Source organism: Nelumbo nucifera, chromosome 5, assembly GCF_055504915.1.
Source record: "Nelumbo nucifera cultivar China Antique chromosome 5, China Antique-T2T, whole genome shotgun sequence".
NCBI lineage: Eukaryota > Viridiplantae > Streptophyta > Magnoliopsida > Proteales > Nelumbonaceae > Nelumbo > Nelumbo nucifera.
Window position 1 is genome coordinate 81,931,283 of NC_142653.1, and position 23,658 is coordinate 81,954,940.

A 23,658-nucleotide genomic window follows, 5' to 3' on the forward strand; every position below is an offset into this window, starting at 1 on the left:
CTTTCTTTCCTTTTCTTCTTCTCCTAGGACAAAAATAGAGGTTCACCCCCTCTATTTTCTGAAATTTCTTTTCTTTCTTTCATTTCTTCATGAATATGTTGATTTTCTATGTTTTAAATGAAGTTTAGACATTTTTATGAAGATTAAAGACATTTGAAAGATGGCTGTTGCTTGCTATGGAACCTAGGGAGTTACCCTAGGATTCATGGTTTTTATTCAAAAAAATCCCATCCGATCACCTAGGCAAGGCCCAGGTGCTTGCCTTGGCAACTAGGCAACAAGGCATGCCCCCCCCCCCATCGCCTAGCCTTGCCTCAGCACCTTGAAAACTATGATCTATATTGAGTCATCTGTTGGACAGGTTTCAATTTGTTTGAGATTGTTCTTGAGTTATTTGAGTCCTAGAAGCAGAACCACTTAGACAATAAGGTGTCCTGGTTAATTTTGGGTGTCTCGGCAAGTTAAAATCCTTCCACATGATACCTGTGTGGACCCAAGCTAGATGTACCATGTGGGGGTTTGTTCCAAGTCAAATTTTAGTTCTTTCAGAAGTAGGAGAGCTAAATAAGTCAGGCCATGTTCCTCATTTTTCCTTTAGGCTCAGTTTAGGAACAGCGCAAATACAAATATGTTCAGTGCAAAACCTTGTATACGGTATTTCTAGACCTTGTACTTGCACTTGTCCCAAACTGAAACTTATGTGTAAGGTTCTCTTTATACAGTTCTTTTATTGATGTTTCTCTTTATACAGTTAATAGAAGTTCTTACCTCTGTTGCTTATTGTTGGAGAGATTCAATATCCTGCGCTGCAATTTCTTAGTTCTTTTAACTCTCTAAACAAGATGTCAACTAGGTTTTGGCATGTTTAGAATGAGAAAACCAAAGAACTAAATAATTTTGCACTCTTTCCAAACTGAGCCTTATGTGTAAGGTTCTCTTTATATAGTTTTTTTATTGGTGGTTCTTGTTATATAGTTAATAGAAGTTCTTACCTCTTTTCTTACCGGATAGATTCAACATCCTGGTGTACAATTTCTTAGTCCTTTAACTCTCTAAGCAAGGTGTCAACTAGGCTTTGGGTGTTTAAAATGAGAAAACCAAAGAAATAAATAATTTTGGGCATTAACCCTTTCTTATTAACAATTTGAGAATCAACCCATTATTACCTGTAAATGCAAAAACAAATGATTAAACGATCATCACATCAAATGGCATAAAACAGATTTACGAATAACTAACATTTGTACGTACTTGTGTAAGAGCACATGCTATGCACGTGTGCAGATAAGTATTAGCATACATGATGCATGGTATTTGGATTTAACTTTTATGAAATGCATGGAACCCAAGGCAAGTGTCCACTTTATATAGTATGGATATGGCACCTTTCATATTAAATATATGTGCATACATTATCTATATTATCTTTGGCCCATAGCTTCTTTTGAGGTTGTTGGCCACCCTACCTCCCTTCCTACTCCTTCAAACCCCTAGTCCCGTTGCTTTAATTGCTTTCCTCTTCAGCAGAATCTATCTCATGGTCCTTTTTTCCTTTATTTATTTATTTATTTTTTGTTAACATAAATACCCTTTTACGTATCTTCCTCACATGCCTATAGAACAATTCAAGCCAATCAATTTATTGCATTAGCATAACAAGTAGTTTAGAATATAAGTGTAGCAATGTATCTTTAACAAAAAGATAAGGTAATACATAAAAGAAAATATGTTGATCACTTTGACTGTCCATGGCCTTATCACAAGGTGTGAGTGTGATCTTGTCATCCCCAGGCAACAGTCCTCGGTGCATCACTTTCATTAGGCATAAGCCTAGGTGACTGCCTAGCATTGTGTAGGTGACACCTTAAATGAATAATGGGGGGGGGGAAGAGAGAGAGAAATAATGCTGATGGTAGTAATTAGTAAGGACTTACTTCATGGTCTCACTGAGAGCACCAGGAAGCCTGTGCTCTTCATTATATGCAGGAATTATCAAAGATATGTACTTCTCAGCAGGATCGAAGATTGAAGGGCTGGGAACCTGGAACAAATGTATCCAGCATAATTATTACTTTAAAAAAAACAATTTCATACAAGATTTTGATTATGCTTGACTAACAAATCAACTAACTTCACATGGTGCAATGGCATAAGGCCCCCATGGCTTAGTTATGATAATATTTTTTTATAGGAAACAGTAACTTTATTAATTATGAGAATTATAGAATTACAACTGCCACCTTCAAAAAAGTTGACCCCTCATAGGATAAGCAAATTATAAGCATGCCCAAAATAAAGTCTCCCCATTGACCCCTTGCTTTGCTGTTCTCCTAACCCAGTTAAACTGTGCTCCTAACTCCCATGTCAAATTCATTATTTCCCTTATATGCTGTCTAAGGGGCCAAGCGTCCAAATTCCTTGTTTCCAGCCTATGACTAATCTTGAATCCCCTTCCACTTCTAACTGTTGGAGGCCCAACTGTTTAGCCAACCGCCCTTGAAGAAGCGCCATTACTTCTGCTCTTAATGAGTCACCCACCCCTAAAGGGCCACACAAAAGGGCCAAAATTCTTCCTTCCGTATCTCTAATCACACCCTCGATTCCAGAAGGACCAGGGTTTCCCATAGAAACTGCCATCAAAGTTCAGTTTCATAGAAAAAAAAAGTGAAGGTGGGGTCCACTCCTCATTAACAATAGTAGGAGGGATGGAAGAGCCTGCTACTATGTTCCAACCTCTAAGCAAGTCATCTGCAGAAAAATCCTTGAAGAGGTCCATAGTTGAAGTAGTTATGATAATATATGATTTTAGCCTTTTTCTTCAATTGTTAATTCTCATTTATAATAAAAATAATAATGTGGTATGGTATAAAGGTGATGTTTCATGTACCCCTGCTTGAACCTATACAAAGATATGTACGTACTCTGAATATTTTTATCAGCAAAATTGCACAAGCAAAGGAACCTTTTTTGTCAGTTACACACACAAGTTCTAAATCAGCTTCTCAACTTAACATCAAATATTCAGATAATTTTGTCAACAAGACGGGTTTGAAATAAATATTGCACCCCAATCACATATTACTACAATATGTTGTTGTAAGGCCAGCAATGTTTATGGAGCAAAGTGTTAGGCAGTAGAGTGAGCATGGGTCAGTTTGGTCCAGTTCCAAGGCAGAAGCTGGAACCTACCCTGTAGAGGTTGGTTCCAGGTTTTTGGAACCAGAACCTAACCTGTCAAGATCAGTTCCGAGGTTGATTCTGGCCTTGGCGATTCCAAGGTCAGTTCCAAGGTCATATGCTGTTTTTTTTCTTTCTTTCAAAGCTTTGACCTTGGATAACAATCTATCATAAACATTCCACATTTCAAATCCATATAGTCATTCAATCTAAAAGAAAATAAAACATAAGAATATCACATAATCATTACTAATCCATAATCAACCTTTATACACATTCCACAATTTAGTTGAATGAAATCTCAATGCAAATAGAATACAATCCACAATCAACCCAAACAATACAACAAAATTAATACATAACCCATCATTCAAACCCATACCTAAGTTCAAATTACACCCAAGGATCAAAATATTGAGTGCATCATATCTGTATCAGTGGTCATGGAGACACATGGATACACCTGGTGGGATTCAAAGTTTTGGATGATAGAAGGCGCCCCTCCAGGCTGATAAAATTAAAGATTAAAAAAACAAGAAAAAGTGTATCAGTCTTATCAATATGCACCAATAACCCCCCAGGTGTATCGATATTTTGATCCTTGATTACACCCAGGCATGTTCCACCAAGGCCAGTTCTTCAGGTTGGTTCAGGTAAGGTAAACACCCGGACCCTGGAACCAACCTAGGTGGTGGTCAGATCCAAGAATTTGGACTGGGCCCTACCCAAGAACCGAACTAGGGGTGGACCAAAAAGGAAATAGGTTGAAGTAATAAGAAATGATTTAATCACTCATAATTTAACTATGGATATGACACTGAACAGAATGGAATAGCAGAACAAGATTCATGTAGCCAATCCCATATAGCTAGGTTCAAGCAGAAGGGTTAGAACAGAGAAAAGGTATAATAGGCAATCCATTACAGGTCCATACTCAATTACATCATTTGTCATGCATAGGCAGCAAGTGGACTCCATCCTATGAGAAAGCTGACATGTTGGAAGGTTTGACATCATTAGCGACAAGCTTCCTCCTTTGTAACTTGTAGGGGTTCGTCCCCTGCTTTGTACATCTTCTCATGTACCCCCCCCCCCCCCCCATCTTAATGAATTCTGGTTAAATTTTCTCAAAAAAAATATCTAATTAAACTTTCTTTTTTCTTTCTTTTTCATCTTTTTCGTCCACTATTTATATGCTAGGCATAAGATCCTGTACTCTTATTAGCATAAGGAGAGTACTCAAGCAAGCATAAACTGCAAAACAAGTATGCCTGATGAGAAATGGATGCATACAGTAGCAAGCAACAACTTTTTCATCCAAGCACCATGAATCAAAAGTATAGTTTTCATCCATATATACATTTTTAGTAACTTGATAATTTTAATTCTATGAAGTGGCAAACTACTCAACCAAAGACTATCTGCCAATACTGCAGAATAATGTTTACCTGTGCAAATATACCATACTAGGAGTACCAAAAGTCCAATAAAAAAATACCACATTAGGGGCCATTGCTTGGTGTGATGGTAAAACCTCAGGCTGACAAGCATGACAATGCAGGTTCGAGCCTAAGACCAACCACTTTGTGCAAAAAAATGCCAAAGGTTAGGTTTCTACCAGTCCACCCCCTCCCAAGACCCTAGATAACTGGGACTAAAATTGGGTACTGGCCTTATTTGTACAATTATACCATATTACAAGATTTAACAGGGTCAGCATATTTGAGACCCCATGCTCATCTCTGATAACCTCTTCCAAAGTTATGCTTCAGATTTAGCATACACTTGCTCCTCGCATTCTTTTCAAGTGCATGTATTGAACTTTTTCCAATAGCAAACTTTGCAAAATATCTACCTTGGGAGGTTGGGTCAATGGTAGAGTTGCTTCAGATATTGCAAAATGCTAACATAAACAGGATCCAGCAGGATAACAGGATATGGACAGGGATGGTTCCAAGACTTTCTCAGTGAAGTCTTTCTACAGGGAGCTGTCTCAGAGAAGTGATAGTAGTTTCACTTGGTCAAGGATTTGGTGCTCTTTAATCCCCTCAAAGGCTCTTTTCTGCTTTGGGAGGCAGTACAAAACATGTATCTCACTAGTCACTACTGAAAACTTATTGAAAAGATGAGTGACAGTGGACAACCCAAATTGTCTTTTGTGATAGCTGTATAGAGACAACTGATCACCTTTTCTCTTCATTGCAAATATGCTGGTGGGGTATGGGCAAAAGTTTTGGGTTTGTTTGGGATTCAAACATATTTCCCAGAAACTTCGATTGATTTTTTGAAAGCTTGGCAATCTGGAGGCTTGAGTTGAAAGGGAAGAATTTTGTTGAAGTTGGATTCTGATGCAGATGTTTGGGCCATTTGGGGTGTGAGGAATGCTTGTATATTTGATAATAAGAGTAATGAGGAGACAGTGATGATTAAGAAAATTATTGGGATGTTGTCGTCTTGGGCTGCTTTGCACAAACTGTTGGAGACCATACAACTTTTTTTTTTTGATACTTTATTTTTTGTAAGAAAGAAGCAAAACGGGTGTGCAGATTTTTGTATATTCCCATTGTACAGATCCTTGGCGTACATGGGCTCTTTTTCTTCATATTAATACAATTTTATACTTCATCTTTTTCTCAAAAACAAAACAAAAACAAAAAAATATCTACCTTGCACAACAATATTCCCGTTGAGAATCCATGAAAATACCCAGTTTATGTTTAAATGTATGTGAATTTCCGCACGCAATGGCAGTGGATCACGTAAGAAAGAAACAAACAGAATTTGCGATAGTATATAGCAAAAGACAATCAAAACGGAACCCTAATTCGTAAAGACCCAGTATTATAATTGCAAAGAGACCAGAATTGACTGGAGTTGTTATGTTCTTCAAAAGAAAAGCAATTACCTGTTTCAGAGAATTAGGGTCCTCGAAAATAGGATGTGCATCGTCGGCGCTACTGAGATTGAGAAGGGTAGTACCAGTAAGTAAGAAGAACAACAAATGGAGACAAATTTCGAGATGAAGACTTACATGTGACTGCATCTTCTTCTAAAAGCCACGATGATGACTGCCAATGGTAAGCCTAAAGTAAGAATCAGAGCTACCAGGACGAGGAGTTCGGCGATCGTCCATAGCCACTCCATGATTTTTTACGTCATGGCGCCGCAATACTGAACTATATGGTATGAAGAGCTAGATGTTGCTTGACCTTTCGATCTAAATTGTAAATAAACTTCCATCGAAACATCAGTCATCAGGCCCGTCTAGCTCAGTCGGTAGAGCGCAAGGCTCTTAACCTTGTGGTCGTGGGTTCGAGCCCCACGGTGGGCGTTTTTCATTTATTTTTTATTCTAATGTCTGGTATTCCTCGTTTTTTAAGATTGAAGAAAGAAAAGTTTAGTTTTGAATTCTTATGAGAGCATTTTGCCATCTAATATCTAAATTTTGAATTTTTCCTATCTTTTTTCTTTTCATTACAATAAAAGAAAGGGAAAAAGGTTTCATAAAAGTTCAAAACTAATGGAATGCTAACAATGGTGCTAGGATCACTGTCCTAAAAGTAGTAATCATGTTCATCAAAATTCAACAATGGTGATGATCATGATGACTACGATGATATTGATGATGATGATGGTGATGATTGTTTTCGTTAGGGCCAGGCCTATTGGCCCATGAACAAGTCCAATCAGGGCTACAAATGGAATCTAAATATACCTTGATCTAACTTTTAGATGTATTTTTGTTTGGGATCCATAAGATGAAAATTGATGGGTTAATGAGCTGAAAACATTGATACTTAATAAGATTTTAGTTATAAAGTCAATTGAGGTAAAGTGGATTAATTCTTTTTCCTTTTTCTTTTTTTCTTGAAGGGGCTACACAATAGGGTATGATCTAGGTCTCTGCCACAATGGTCAAAGATTCTACCAATCAGTCACCATTAGTTGAGCCCCCAATTAATATTTGAATCTGACCCAAATAGATGCATCTACAAGATAAAGGGATTGAATTGGTTTGGTCTATATTACAATAGACGGGATATAAAACAACTTGAAAGGATAGAGTTAGGAATGAAACTATCCGTAAAAACCTATAAGTAGGTCGAGTGGGTGATAAAATGATAGAGAATAGACTAAGATGAGATGGTCATGTACATAGAAGACCATCAACTATATCAATTATAAGTGATTTGTTACACATTGAAAGGATTAGAAGAGGTTGGGGTAGACCAAAAAAGACATGGATAGAAGTAGTAATAAATGATCTAATCATTAATAATTTAAGAGTGGATATTGATTTAAATAAAATAGATTGGCAAAATAGGATTCATGTAGCCAATCCCATATATTTAGAATAAGGCATGGATGATGATGATAATGATCAAATAAGGAAGAAATTGAAGCTATAACTTTTCAAATATAACATTGGGTCTTTTTTGGATGTTAGAACTAAGAATACCTTTCCATGGAGTCTTTTTAAGTTTGAAGTTTTGTTTCTTCTTTTCATTCTGGTGGCTAAGTGTTACAAGGCCACGTGTGGTCCATGCATGGTGATGAAGGATGATTTGACCCGACCTATGAAATGATGACAAGTGGACTTGACTCAGCATGGGCAACAGCTCAGCATCGTAACCTGACCACGGCTAAGTAACGAGCCCATAAAGCAACTCGCTATATCATAGTTCGTTGTAGAAGTTCACTACAACACGAGATTCGGGTTCCCCGAGCTACCCAGAAGGGGATACTCCAAGACTGCCTTAGCTCACGTACTAGGGAAACCAGCTCGCTCCGGCCCCCAAGCGGATAAGACCCTAGAGAACAATCTTATTAAGGGCAACCCTGAAGTATTCCCAAGCTCGCTACAAAGTAGCTCGCGAGTAAGCGGCGCGGACGTTTCTCAGGAAGCTTCTAACTGACATACCATACCGATCAGTCTGCGCCACGTCTCTTAACTGACGGCGCAGTCCCTGTCCTTTCGACAGTCTGCACCCACGTCTCTCAGCAGGCGGAAGCGTGCCTGCCCCTTTAAGACGTGTCACTCATCCAAGCGAGAGGTACGTTGCAACGATCACCTGAGCAGCCCTGGCAGGTAACGGCTACGGCAGGGGCCCAGTGGCGGTTACACTCGATTTGACAGTAATTTCCCTGTAAAAGCCCTTGAGGCAAAAGAGAAGGGCTCTCTCTTAGACTTTTGAATACTTCCGCATTTATATACTCAACCTGAGTCTTGGCTTGCTCGCGAACTAATATCTCGAGCACATTGAAAAAGCGCGACCTACACTCTTAGCTTTTGCACTCTCTTTCTTCTCCTTCCCCAATGTTCTGACTTAAGCTTCGGAGTATTCCCACCAGGTAAATCCCTACGAATCCTTCTTTCTATCTTCTCAAGTGCCATCCGTTGCCAATAAGGAGCCAGTCAGCAGCCAGCTAGGAGTGCCCGGATCGTGCTACATCATTTGGCGCCGTCTGTGGGAATCGCTTCTAAAAGCCTTCCTTCAAGCTTTTACAGCACTTCTCTTCCAAAAAACTTAGCATTCTTCATGGCTTCTTCTAGCAATGTCGGACGAGGCAACAGCTAGAACGCTAGTGGGGAGCAGCCCCAGCTTCCTACTGTCTGCATTGGATAGTTTACCATCTCCCTCATCGTGGACGGAGTCCCCAGCCTGAATGTGCCTATTACAGTGGCACCCGCCATTGCTCCGCTCCCTTCTATCGTAGGAGCAACCCCTACTGAACCATCGGTTGTGCCCCCAGCGGCCAACCCGAACCAATTGGAGGACTTGGTGCAATGCATGCGGGCCATGTAGGCTCAAATGCAACAGTTCCAACAGTTTCAACTCTACCAACAGCAAGTGCAGCACCAGGTCTCCCAGTACCAGTACCAGCAACAGTTTTCCTCTCTACCTCAGGCCCAGGTGTCGCTTCCACCTCGGCACCCACCCACGAAGTAGGCCAAACCAACCCGTCGGAGTGAGCGGCCTCATCGGGAAGAAGCCTCCCAAGTCCAAGATCCAGCCAAAAGCCACGCCTCTTCTCGTGGCAAGAAAGAGAAGCCGGCTACCGTCTCGGCACCCGCCTTGCAGTCGGTGGGCGGGTCAGGGGCCTCTCACCCAACAAAGCCCATGTCACCACAACCTTCGCAGTTCGAGCTCCCATTAGCAGACAACCCGTTCGAGGTCCTAGCAGCAGGCTACAGACAGGGCCCTTCGGTCCAGAGCCATCACCAACAGTCCGAGCCCATTGAGCTCGGCAACACCGAGGCATCGAGCACTAATGCCAAACCAGCAAAGCAACAACGGAGGCGCTGACGAGCTCGCCGAACTGCTTCCAGAGCCTCTCCTGAGCTCAAAGTAAAGGAGGAGGTGTGCTCAACTGAAGTGAAAACTACCCCCCTCCTCTCGGTTCCTTCCCCATTATCTCCAGAACTCCTTGTTGTCCCCATGCCAAAGGATTTCAAGCTCCCCCCTCGGGACAAGTATGATGGGTCTTTCGATCCAAATGACCATGTGGACGCTTTCTAGTCCCAGATGCACCTGGCATGGGCTAGCAAGTCCTGCATGTGCATGGCCTTTTCCACTACTTTCAAAGGAGTGGCCCGCACCTGGTACCGGAACCTCGCACCAAGGTCAATAAGAAGTTGGGCGCAGTTCGTGCAGGTCTTCGTCTCTCACTTCGTCACCAACAAGAGGTGCCCGCGAACCCAAGAGAGCCTCCTCAGCATAGTGCAGAAAGAAGGTGAGTCCATCCGGTGCTACATCAAGCGGTTCAATGACGCTTGTTTGCAGATACCCGACCTGAACTCTGCAGTTTGCCTCACGGAAGCCAAGCGAGGTATCGCTCATAAGGAGTTCAAGTGGCACGTAGTTGTCAACCAACCCAAAACCGTGACCGAGTTCCTTAAGCTCGCGGATAGGTTTATTGGGACTGAGGAGGAGATCAACCAGAAGGGCGAACAAGCCCCAGAAAAAAGAAAGAGAGAATCAGAACCCCAGTCTCAAGGCGACAACAGGAAGAAGAAGGACATAACTCGGGGGGCGAGGCCAGTCCAGCCCTCCCGAGCCCCAGCAGCAAAAAGGGACTACACGCCCCTCAATACCAAACGGGCTGAGATCCTCATGGCAATCAAGGACGCCTCGTATGTAAAGTGGCCACCTCGGCTGAAGGCCGACCCTAGCACCCGGAATAAAAATTTGTATTGTAGTTTCCATAAAGATCACGGTCATAGTACCGAGAGTTGTAAAAACCTCCGCGATGAGATAGAAGAGCTCATCCATCGCGGATATTTACAAAAATTTGTACAAAATAATAATAGTAATAATAATAATAAAGCAGGTCGACAGGGGGAGCAAGGTAGAGACGCCCCCGAATCTAGTCAATAGGCGGAGCAACCGTAGAAGCAGCCCCCTCGAAGAGAGACCAGTTCGGAGGATCATCCATGTCATAGTCGGAGGATCGATTGTCGTGGGTTGCACTTTAGCAGCAGCTCACGCGTCAGCTCGTGAGTCCAGTAGGGAAGAGCAGAATCCTCCAAAGCAGCCAAGGACAGAAGACCCCATCTTCTTCTTAGAGGACGATGCGCGCGGGGTCCACTACCCTCATGACGATGCGCTCGTCATAAAGATGAGAGTCAACGACTTGAAGTCAAGTGAGTCCTTGTTGATTCAGACAGTTCGGCGGATATTCTCTTCAAAGCGACTTTCAACAAACTCTAGCTTCAGGAGAGCGACCTAAAGCCCACAAACACTCCCCTGGTTGGCTTCAGCGGAGAGGAAGTTCGGCCCCTTGGAAGAGTGACAGTACCTGTGTAAGTCGGCACCTGGCCTAGCGTTGTAAGGCTCAACCACGACTTCTTGGTGGTCGCGACCTCCTCTCCATACAACGCCATAGTAGGTCGGCCGATTACCCATGCCTTACGAGTTGTGGTGTCCACCTACTACTTGGCCATGAAGTTCCCTACGGACTTCGGTATCGGGGTAGCGAGGGGTGACCGGCTTGAGTCCCGCAAGTACTATGTTGTCGCCCTCAAGTGAAAAGCAAAGGTGGCCGACGGCCTCGAGCTGGAGCGACCTGTGGAGCAGAGCGAGGAACGAGTTGCGCCCACGGAGGAGACTGTCTCCATTCCGACCTCGGCAGAGAACCCTACCCAGATGCTTCAAATCGGCGCTTCCGTCGAGGAGCCCCTGCGGTCCGAACTGGTACATTTTTTACTTAAGAATTTAGATGTTTTTGCTTGGTCCGCGACGGAAAAACCCGGTATAGACCCCGACATTATAACTCATAAGCTCAATACTGATCCTGTAGTTAGAACCGTTATGCAAAAGAAACGCAACCTAGCCCCAGAGCAGTGGAGGGCAGTCGACAAGGAGGTCGGGAAGCTCCTCGTAGCCGATTTTATCAGGGAAGTCCATTACCCGAGCTCGGTGGCCAACCCCGTTCTGGTGAAAAAGGCTAACGGTAAATGGCGCATGTGCGTCGACTACACCGACCTGAACCGAGCTTGCCCAAAGGACTGCTTCCCACACTCCAGGATTGACCGCCTAGTGGACGCGACCTCGGGGCATGAGTTGCTAAGCTTTCTAGACGCCTACTCGAGCTACAATCAGATCAGGATGAACCCAGTAGACGAGGAGAAAACTACTTTCATAACCGAGCTCGGCCTGTACTGTTACAAGGTCATGCCCTTCGGGTTAAAAAATGTTGGGGCGACCTTCCAAAGACTTGTAAATAAACTGTTCAAGCCATTAATTGGCCAAAAGGTAGAATGTTATGTAGACGACATGGTTGTCAAAACCCAACTTTCTTGTGATTTAGTACAAGACTTGAATTTAGTTTTTGAGATTCTGCGTAAATTCAATATGAAGTTGAACCCGAACAAGTGCGTCTTTGGAGTCGCCTCAGGTAAATTCTTAGGGTATATTGTGAACCGACGCGGCATCGAGGCCAATCCAGACAAGATAAAGGCCATCTTAGATATGAGACCACCCCGGAAAGTGAAGGAGGTTCAGAGGTTGAACGGCAGGATAGCCGCTCTGAGCTGCTTCATGTCCAAATTGGCAGACCGCTGCCTGTCTTTCTTTAAGGCAATAAAAGCAAAGGGTTCGAATGGACCCAAGATTGTCAGCTCGCGTTCGACGAGCTTAAAAGGTACCTCGCCAGTATTCTGGTTTTAACCCGACCCGAAGAGGGCGACGTTTTAGAACTGTACCTCTCAGCCAGTGACGAAGTGGTCAGCTCGGTACTAATAAAGGAAGTAGATCGGGTCCAATAGCCTATCTACTACGTTAGTAAAGTGTTGTAGGGGGCAGAGACAAGGTATCCAGAGATAGAAAAATTGGCCTACGCACTGGTTATCGCAGCTCGGAAGCTCCGCCCGTACTTCCAAGCTCATACTGTTGTCGTCCTCACCAACAAACCTCTGAGGCAAGTCTTACTCAAGCCCGAGGTCTCCAGTCGACTGACGAAGTGGTCCGTTGAGCTCAGCGAGTATGATCTCCAATATAAGCCGTGAACTGCTATCAAAGCCCAAGCCTTAGCGGATTTTGTTGCAGAATGCACTTTCAGCTCCGAAATCCCCAGGCCGGTTGAGCCCGAGGCCCCTAGCTTGGGCGAGCCCGGAGCTCCTAGGCCGGTCGAGTCTGAGCACCGTGAGCTTGCAGCCAGTGTGGCACCTCTCCCAGTTAGGCCGAGCGCGAACTGGGATGAGGAGCCCTGGATCCTTCATGTAGATGGCTCCTCGAACCAGCAGGGCGGCGGGGCCGGAATAGTCCTACATGGCCCAAGCGGCACAAAGTTGGAGTATGCACTACGTTTCAAGTTCGCGGCATCCAACAATGAAGCAGAGTATGAAGCGTTGATAGCCGGGCTAGCTCTAGCCAAAGAAATGAAAGTCAAGCACATTATCATCTGCAGCGACTCCCAGCTCGTGGTCAATCAGGTCACAAGGGAATACAAAGCTCGCAAACCGACCATGATTGCTTACTTGGCCAAAGTATGGGAGGCCCTGCTCAACTTCCAGTCATACTTCATCAGGCAAATCCCAAGGTCGGAGAATGCTGAGGCCGACGCCCTGTCCCGGTTGGCCAGCACCAGTGATAACACCATAAGGACCATGTGCATAGAGAACCTGCCTCGGCCTAGCATTCTCGGAGGGGCAGAGGAGGTCGCTCCCGTCGTTCAAGTAGAGACGAGCTGGATCGATCCGCTCGCGAGCTTCCTGCTACACGGGACCCTCCTTCCAGATCGCAACGCCGCCAGAAGGGTAGAGCGTCAGGCGGCCAAATACGTCATAATAGACGAACGGCTATACCAAAGATCCTACACGCTCACCTACCTGCGCTGCCTACGACCTTCCGAAGCCGAGCTTATACTACGCGACACTCATGAAGGCCTGTGCGGCGGACACTTGGGGGCAGGGGCCTCACCCAAAAAGCAGTACGACAAGGGTACTACTGGCCGACAATGAAAGCAGATGCCACCGAACTCGTCAAAAAATGCGACAAGTGCCAGAAGCACGCCAACATCCATCATCAGCCCGCTGTCGACCTCAAATACCTCACCAGCCCGTGGCCTTTTGCACAATGGGGTATTGACATACTTGGGTCGTTCCCACCAGTGAAAGGCCAGAAGAAGTTCCTAGTGGTAGCAATGGATTATTTCACCAAGTGGGTAGAAGTTGAACCTCTTGTAGCAATCATAGCCCGAAACGTCCAGAACTTCTTTTGAAAGAACATAGTGTGCCGCTTTGGTTTACCTCAGGTGCTAATCTCTGACAACGACAAGCAGTTCGAGGACTTAGAATTCCAAAACTGGTGCCAAGACATGGGGTTATGGTAGAACTTCACTTCGGTCGCACACCCTCAAGCGAACGGTCAAGCGGAGGTTACGAACAGAGCTATTCTCCGCGGACTGAAAGCGCGCCTAGATCGAGCTAAAGGACTGTGGGCAGACGAGCTACCCAACGTTTTATGGGCCTACCGAACCACAGAGAAGACCGCCACGAGAGAAACTACCTTCAACCTCACCTATGGCATCGAAGTAGTCATCCCAGTCGAAATTGTGATTCCCTCGTTATGACTAGAAGCCTACGACGTTAAGGCAAATGAAGATGAGCTACGTACCAACCTCGACCTACTCGACGAATTAAGGGACCTCGCATATATCAGGACTGCAGCTTACCAACAAAGAGTAGCCCAGTACTATAACGCCAGGGTCAAGAAACGGAACCTCCGCGTTGGCGACCTAGTCCTTTGGAAGGTTATGGTACCTGAGCCCGGCGTTGGCAAGCTCGGACCGAATTGGGAAGGACTCTACCAAGTGAAACTTGTCCTCGGGGAAAGAACGCACGAGCTTGAGACCCTCGAAGGGAAACTAATACCTCGGGCATGGAATATCGTCAACTTAAGGCGATATTACCTGTAACTACTGAGTAGACCACGAGTCACTCCCAGAGCCTAAGGGCAAAAAAAAAAAAAAAAAACCGAGCTAACACGACCTCGGCACAATGAGACCCAGTTGCCTCTATGGCATGGGCGAACTACTGAGTAGACCATGAGTCACTCTCTGGCCTAACACGACCCCGGCGCAACAAGACCCAATCGCCTCCACGGCATGGGAAAACTTCAGAGGCAGATTGTCACCCCCTCAACCTAAGGGTTAAAACACCGAGCTAACAAAGACCTCGGGATCACAAAAGACTCAGTCACCTCAGTGGCAAAGGCAACGTATGAAATATCAGAGGCGTAAGCAGCTCTGGTTTTAGCCTCACCAAGCATAGCTCGTCTCAGTACGTTGGTTGAATTAAGGAATCACCGACAAGCGTATAATTCAGGCCTACATGGTAATCACTTCACGAAATATCATAGAGATGCCTTAAATGGTAAGGGACAGCTCGGGATAACGACTACCGAAAAGTCCTACTTCGAGTATGCAGTGCTAACAGCTCGGGCGGTGAGATCGCTTTGGCAAAAAATAAAGAGAGCACGCCATACTTTGAACAAAAAAGGGGAATTCATTACTGTCTCGAAAAAAAAATGATGACGAGAAGAAAGGAAAAAGCAACAACCGAGCTAAAAAGCCCAAAAAGTCTGGTAAAAGGGCACAACCGCCCAACAAAAGATCGTGTCAAGACCGGGTTTATGGCACCCGAGAGATACCAGAAGTAGTAAGAGATGATCAAATGCTGCCAAAGCCTCAGGAATCCGCCTCCTCCTCCTCATCCTCCAGAGAGTCTGACTCCTCTTCCTCCGCCTGGTCCGCTGTCTCGGGAGACAGGCCCTTCATAGTGATGCCGTCGAGGTTGAGCCCAGAGAATTTCTTCCGGACCAACCACCGGCAGAGCTTGAACCCGGAGCGGTACGAACTTGAGCCATACTCTACCTGGAGGTCATGATATTCCTGGGAATCTTTGAAGTCCCAGACCGCCTTCTCTCGCTCGGCCTCCACCATGTTGTCGAAGTTTCGAGTTCAGTACAGAAGAGTGGACTCCAAGTCCCGAACCTGTTGGCGAAGGAGCTCCCTCTCCGCTGCCAGCCTTGATGACTCCTCCCTGTAGCGTGCGCTCTCTTTAGAAAGCCTGGCAATCTGTGCCTCCTGGTCTCGGACGAGCAGCTCCTGGGACTTACTCCCCTTGCGAGTGTGAAGGAGCTCACCCCGAGTCCGGTCAAGCTCGCCCTGAAGCTTCTGGATGTTGACCTTCTGGTTATGAGCGTCGCAGGAGTGGACATGCGTCTGGAGGGCCATGGCGTGTATGGCGGTGTTTACCTGCCAACAAGAGACTGGAGTCAAAGGACAGCAAAAAAGAAAATGAGGACAAAGGAGGATAGAAGGACCACGTACCACTATACAGTGAGAAGCGGCAAGCGCGGCAAGATCCCCAGGCTCCATCGCTCCCCACTTTGCAGCCTCCTCGTTGCAGATCGCTCTCTGGCTCCTCTTACGAGCCACGACAAAGTCGTTTACGCCCTGCCAGTTCCCCATTGGGAGCTGCGGATAGGGAAATGACCGAGAAGAACCCGAGGGGACTACCTCTTGCTGCGGGAGCTCGCCCTCCTCGAGGCTAGCCCCGTCGGCACCCCCTTTGGATGGAGGTGATAGACTTCGGGCGGCGGAGAGGTGAAGCCCGGCTCAGCAGACCTGAACTCAGTACCCCTAGAGGGGGGAGTCTGGTCGGGGCATGACCTCTTTACTTTGCGCCTCTGGTTGCTTGACAGAAGACGACACGAATCAACACCAGACATGATGGCTGCCAAGAAGAAACCATAAGGTATTAGTTCGGTAAGAATAAAGTATATGTATATACACAACATTGTGACAAGGTACTACGCGACCTAAAGAGGCAACCTACCCAGGCTCAGGCCGGCCTGCACGAGCTTCTCCTCGGTCAAGTAATCCGAACAGAGGAAGCCAACTGATGCCCAGGACAGCATCGTTTTTTGAGTATCAGGGTCCAGCTCGACCCCGGAGTCATGAATGGCGCCCCTCCAAGAAGTAGGGAAGGGCCACCCCTCAGGGTTGCGGACCAAAAAATAATCCCGCTTCCAGGCGGGAATTTTATTCGGAAGCTCATATAAGAGCTTGTAACCACGGCGGGGAGAGAAGTAGTAGAGACACCTCTCCGGTAGAGCCCCGGGAGTGGCATTTTTTATACAGAGGATAGCAGAAAAATGTCGAGGTTCAAAGGAAGACAGTGTTCACAACACAAGGATATAGTCCCAACCATGTTTCAAATGACATTGGGATGAAGTTGATCGATAGTGATGTTGAAGTGGTTTAGCACTTCCACTATCAAGGGGTGCAGGGGGAGACGCAGGCCAGCCTCGAGCTGCTCCTGATAGATAACTATCTCGTTGGGACCATGCTCCCACGGAAAGTTACCGGTGGGAAGGCAATAAACAAGGTCCCTGGGGAGGTGGAAATAGTTGATTAAAGACCTAAGCCTCCCCTCTGTCATAGAGGAAGGGCCGAAAGTATCGGGCTCCCTTCCCTGGGAAGTGGAGTCTCCGTCGCCGGAGGTCTCCCGGGCCCCCGGGGAGCATCATCACCCTGGCCACCGCCCTGGTGGCGACTATGGTACGGGTACCCTGACGTGACTGAGTGATCGAGACTCACCGAAAAGGACGGGATGAAGTAAAGTGAGGAACTTGAGTAGACTTGACAGATGCGCGACCTCAGAATCCGAAGACAGCAAGATGGCATGAGAGAGTGAGACCTAAAGGGCCCTCCTATTTATATACTCCGCACCTCCAAATCAACGGCCCGGATTAAGGCAGATCGGACGGTTCGCAGGTGTGCTGACCGCACGCCTTCTGAAACTGAAAAGCGATTGATTGCACGTCTCCCATGATTGAGGTAATGACGACTGCACGACATCCGGAGTTAAAAGCCACCTTAGCACATTTTTGGAATACGAAAGGTCAGAAAATCTCCCGATTCCCGCGAACGCATTTAATGTGAGCAATCAATCAAGTTTGAATTTCGGTCAAATCAGTCCATCATACTTCATGAACTCCTTGCACTAAGGCAACACTCTTAGCTCGAGGAGTGGGGGGGGGCAATTGATGGAGGATGATTTGACCTGACCTATGAAATGATGACACGTGGACCTGACTCCGCATGGGCAACAGCTCAACATCGTAGCTCGACAACGGCTAAGTAACGAGCCCATAAAGCAACTCACTATATCATAGTTCGCTGTAGAAGTTCACTACAACACGAGCTCCGGGTTCCCTGAGCTACCCAGAAGGGGATACTCCAAGACTGCCTTAGCTCGCGTACTAGGGAAACCAGCTCGCTCCAGCCCCCGAGCGGATAAGACCCCAGAGAACAACCTTAGTATGGGCAACCCCGAAGTAATCCCAAGCTCGCTACAAAGTAGCTCGCGAGTAAGCGGCGCGGACGTTTCTCAGGAAGCTTCTACCTGACATACCGTACTGATCAGTTTGCGCCACGTCTCTTAACTGACGGTGCAGTCCCTGTCCTTTCGACAGTCTGCACCCATGTCACTCATCCAAGCGAGAGGTACGTTGCAACGATCACCTGAGCAGCCCTGGCAGGTAACGGCTGCGGCAGGGGCCCAGTGGCGGTTACACTCGATTTGACAGTAATTCCCCTATAAAAGCCCTTGAGGCAAAAGCGAAGGGCTCTCTCTCAGACTTTTGAATACTTCCGCATTCATATACTCAACCTGAGTCTTGGCTTGCTCGCGAGCTAATCTCTCGAGCACATTGAAAAAGCGCGACCTACACTCTTAGCTTTTGCACTCTCTTTCTTTTCCTTCCCCAATGTTCTGACCTAAGCTTCGGAGTATTCCCACCGGGTAAATCCCTGGGAATCCTTCTTTCCATCTTCTCAGGTGCCGTCCGTTACCAACAAGGAGCCAGTCAGCAGCCAAGTAAGAATGCTCGGATCGTGCCACATCACATGGTATGAAAGACCAATTCAAATCCTAGTGAAATAGTGGAGTTATCTTTACTTAACTACCTAGTTGTTATCCAGTTTATCTTCTTGTAGCTATTATCTCTTTTGGTTACTCATTTATAGGAGTTTGTTATTGTAATTAGTTTAAATTTCCTTCCCTATAGCAATGAAGGTATCTCATTGTTCCGTTGATTCAAACCTTATCATTGGGAGTTGTGGGTTGCCTCGAACTAACCCAACTCTAGTCTGCCTTCTAGTAACAAGATAGGGAAGCACAAGAAATCTGTTATTAAGAAAGGCTCACCGGTCATCCATTCCGGCTAGTCTTCTCTCCTCAACAGACCCATCACATGATCAATCTCACAGGCCTATAACACGTTGGTATCAGAGCCAGCCATGAACCTAGGGTGCAAACAGAGGTTCTCTCAGATCAAAGGGGAGATGGGGACATTAGTGACAGGCCATGAGCAGCTGATGGAGCGTATGACTCGCATGTTTGATCAATTGAACTCCATATTTGACAAGCCGGAAGCAACGAAGGGAAAACAGGTGGGGGAGTCATCTTGCTTACAACGTCGTTCAACAGTTGAGAGGACAGATGGGTCCAACTCTTCCTCTGCCTCGTTCTCTAGGAGTTTAAAGCTTTGAGTTCTCGCGTTACAATGGATCGGATGATCCCGCTAGCTGGTTATGTCGAGCAAAACAAATTTTTCTATGGCACGGAGTAGTAGATGCTGAAAGAGTTGTCACAACCTCCATCCATTTAGAAGGAGATGCACAACTCTGGTTTCAATACCTGAAGCAAGAACGAGAAGACTTTACATGGGAAGATTTCAAGAAAGAGATGCATATGCAATACAATCCCATCCAATACCAGGATTTTTTTTGGGGATCTCACTAAACTACACCAAGCTGGTTCAGTGAGGGATTACCAAACTCAGTTTGAAAGACTACTGACTAGAGTGGAACGACTCACCCCTGAACAACGAGTTGTTTTTATCAATGGTTTAAAAGAAAACATCAAGGCAGAGGTCTTAGCAGCCCGACCTACTAGCTTATCATCTGCAATTGGGTTGGCACATCTATATGAAGCAAGGAATGCGGCTCTTCGACGAATGGTGATAGTTGATTCTAGGCCAAACGCCAATAGCAAGGAAGTCCATATGGCAACTTCACCCCTTTCTGTGAAGAGATTGACCCCGTTGAGTTGAAAGAACGTAGAGACAAGGGCCTCTGCTATAATTGCAATGACAAATTCAGCCCTGAGCATAGATGCAAGAAACTCTTTGTCATTGAAGGTTGTTGGGAGGAAGAGGATGGTGATGTGAAAATGGAGATTGAAGACAACAATGATCCATTAACCCTTACATTCCACTCAATGGCAAGTAACACCGGTAAAATCATGAAGGTACATGCTTGTAATAATTCCAATGAGGTGGTGGCACTGATAGATTCAAGAAACACCCATAATTTTATAAGCCCAAATCTGTCAAAGGAGGTGGACCTGCAGCCCAGTACAGGAGGCCAGTTCAAGGTGAAAGTAGCCAATGGTCAAACCCTAACCATCCTCGGAAAGTGCCGAAATGTTATGGTTAAATTACAAGGGATTGCTTTGCTAATTGATTTTTATATACTTCCCTTAGATGGGTATGAAATGGTGCTAGGAACCCAGTGGTTGTCCAAGTTGGGCCCAATTCTTTGGGATTTCCACTAGTTATGTATGACATTTTATGTGGATGGCCAAGAAATCTCACTCCAAGGAATTTCCCCACTTATTGATGAGATTGCAGGTGACAAAGATGTAAAGAAGGCTTGCCAATGTGTGATGTTATAGCCATGCACAGTGGGAAGCTCCTTACCTTTCGAAGCCAACTTCCATGTCTCCCTCATTACAGCAAATCCTAGACAGCTTTGGTGATATATTTGAGGAGCCCGAAAGCTTACTACCTCCTAGGGCCCATGACCATAAAATAAATACAATACCAGGAAAGGACCTGTTTGCGTCAAGCCATATGGTTACCCGTATTATCAAAAGACAAAAATTGAGAAAATAGTAAAAGAATTATTAACATGATGGTACTTGGGGCATGTGCATCGACTATCAAGCCTTAAATCAGATCTCAATCGAAGATAAGTTCCCGATAACCACTGCTGATGAATTGCATGGTGCATGTTACTTTTCTAAGATTGATCTCTGTTCAGGGTATTCATTGTGCACCAAGGGCACTATGAATTCTTGTAATGCCCTTCGGGCTTACAAACACCCCTTCCACATCCACATTTCAATCCCTTATGAACGAAGTATTTAGAAGGTGCTTACGAAAGTTTATTTTAGCATTTTTTGATAACATACTTGTGTATAGCCATGCTTGGGATGAACACTTAACCATTCAAAGCATGTTTTATCTATTCTATGGGCTCACAAGTTGCATGTCAAAAAAGAAAGATGTATTTTTGGATAGAAACAGGTGAAGTATTTGGGGCATATCATCAATGAAAAGGGAGTTGAAGTTGACCCAGAAAAAATCAACATCATGCTACAGTGGCCCAAGCCCACTTCCCCTAAAGTTCTTCGTGGGTTCCTCAGGCTTACAGGCTACTATCGGAAGTTGTTTATTGAAGGCTATGGCAAGATTGCAAGACCATTAACACAAATGTTGAAAAAGAATGCCTTTACTTGGTCACTAGCCGCTGAGAAGGCCTTCAATGAACTCAAGTTCTCCCATATTTCACACAACCATTCTTTGTAGAATGTGATGCTTCTGGAACGGGTATAGGGCTGTATTAATGAAGAACAGGACGCCCATCTCATACATCAGTCAAGCACTCCATGGGAAGAACTCCCTTTCTACATATGAGAAGGAAGTATTAGCACTTGTTATGGCTGTCCAAAAGTGGCGATATTACCTCTTGGGACTCCACTTCACAGTTCGGACTGATCAACGGAGCATTAAATACTTGTGGGAGTAGCGCCTAACCACTACAGCCCAACAATGTTGGCTCTACAAGTTAATGAGGTTTCGCTTCAACATTGAGTACAAAACAGAGTTGAGAATAGAGCCGCTAATGCCTTATAAAGACGAGATGAAATTGAAATCGAGGTTGATCCAACTACAGCAGATTCACTCATGGCTTCCTCTCAACCGGTACCTCCTTGGGTGCAAGCTATTCAAGAAGAATAGAGCATGAGTCCACAAGCGTAATGCCTAATCTAGTTATGTCATGATGATGATGCAGTTGGGCCTTGGAAAATATTCAAATGGGATATTATATTTTAAAAGACCGAATATATGTACCTGATGACTCAGCTATGATAAAAGACATCCTAGATCAATTCCATGGCTCCACTCACGAGGGATACATCAAAACTATGCACCGACTCAAGGTTGTCTTCTATTGGAGAGGGATGAAGGCCCACGTGGAAAAGCACATTAGAGAATGCCAAGTATGTCAGAATAATAAACAAGAACAACGCAGGCCCATTGGGCTATTATAGCCTTACCTATACCAAAAGGTGTCTCTATGGACTTCATAGAGGGGTTGCCTAAACCCCATGGGAAGAGCACTAGAAAATTCTAGTGGTAGTGGACTGTTTGAGCAAGTATGCACATTTCATTTCTCTTTTTCATTCATATACAGCCCAAGGAGTACCCCAGTTCAGTTGTATTTTGATCACATCTTCAAACTCCATGGCATGCCCCATTCCATAGTATGTGATCGGGATGCCACATTTATTAGTCATTTTTGAAAAAGTTGTTTCAGCTTTATGGTACCATCCCAAACAGATGAACAAACTGACGTAACCAATCACACCTTTGAGATGTATTTACAATGTTTTGTGGACTCACAACCCAACACATGGGTCAAATGGCTTGCATGAGCCGAATTCTGCTATAATACTAGCTATCATACAGCCATCAAACGATCACCATTTGACGCTATATACGAAAGACCAGCCCCCACTCTAATTCCCTACACATGGCACAACTATCGATGCTTCAGTAGAGGAAGCATTACTAGAACGGGGCACTGCAGTTCATGAGCTTCAAAAACATCTCAAGGTAGCCCATGTTAGAATGGAAAGAATTCATGAAAAGGGGCATCAGGATCAACAATTTGAAGTGGGGGAATGGGTATTTATGTAAAACTCCATCCCTATAGGCAAATTTCAGTAGCAAGGCGCCGCAACTTAATGTTCAGCCCCAAGTAACTTTTCGGCCCTACTTGATTTTGGAACACATAGAGCCTGTTGCCTACTGGATCCAAAATTCACGATTGTCTTTCATATTTCATTGCTGAAATGACATCATGGTCCCTTGACAGAACTTCAGCCTAACTTGCCAGATGATGTCTCTCCACTAGCTTATCATCCATATCCTCAAGCTATTCTTGATCAACGAAATCGTAAAGGAATTCTTGAAATCTTAATCCATTGGAAAGGCTTATCTCTAGCCGACGCAACGTGGGAACCTCTGAAGGATATGAAGCAGTAGCTTCCAGACGTGGCCCTTGAGGACAAGGGGCTTGCTTAGTGAGGGGGAGCTGTTACAAGGCCACGTGTGGTCCATGCATGATATGAAAGACCAATTCAAATCCTAGTGAAGTAGTGGAGTTATCTTTACTTAACTACCTACTTGTTATCCAGTTATCTTCTTGTTGCTATTATCTCTTTCGGTTACTCATTCATAGGAGTTTGTTATTGTAATTAGTTTAAATTCGCTTCCCTACAGTAATGAAGGTATCTCATTATTCCGTTGATTCAAACATTATCCTTGGGAGGTGTGGGTTGCCTCGAACTAACCCAACTCTAGTCTATCTTCCAGTAACAAGATAGGGAAGCACAAGAAGTCTATTATTGAGAAGGCTCATCAGTCATCCATTCCGGCCAGTCTTCTCTCCTTAGCAGACCCATTACACGATCAGTCTCACGAGCCTATAACACTAAGATATCACTGTTCATAATGATTTATTATGGGGAGAGCACACAAGTTTACCTCATATGATATTTTTGAGATTAAAGCGGTTGCTTTCAAGGAAGGTTTGTTGGTGGCTTCCCTATTGGATCTA

The 23,658-nt window shown here is 45.1% G+C and overlaps 1 protein-coding gene and 1 non-coding gene across 3 annotated transcripts in view; one reads left to right on the forward strand and one right to left on the reverse strand.

Annotated features, from left to right (window-relative positions):
• LOC104593807 (uncharacterized) overlaps positions 1 to 6,369 on the reverse strand; it is a 30,045-nt gene extending 23,676 nt beyond the window's left edge. The window contains exons 1-3 of one of the 2 annotated variants that reach the window (XM_010253821.3): positions 6,209 to 6,369; positions 6,083 to 6,134; positions 1,935 to 2,041 (exon numbers count right to left, since the gene is read on the reverse strand). In XM_010253821.3, coding sequence (XP_010252123.1) covers positions 1,935 to 2,041; positions 6,083 to 6,134; positions 6,209 to 6,321 — 272 coding nt within the window. In that variant the 5' untranslated portion in view covers positions 6,322 to 6,369. The remainder of the gene's footprint in view (positions 1 to 1,934; positions 2,042 to 6,082; positions 6,135 to 6,208) is intronic. The other variant, XM_010253822.3, reaches the window with a different exon arrangement.
• Positions 6,370 to 6,435: 66 nt separating this feature from the next.
• Positions 6,436 to 6,508, forward strand: TRNAK-CUU (transfer RNA lysine (anticodon CUU)). The gene has a single exon. It is a non-coding gene; the product is annotated as a tRNA-Lys (tRNA).
• The last annotated feature ends 17,150 nt before the right edge of the window (positions 6,509 to 23,658 follow it).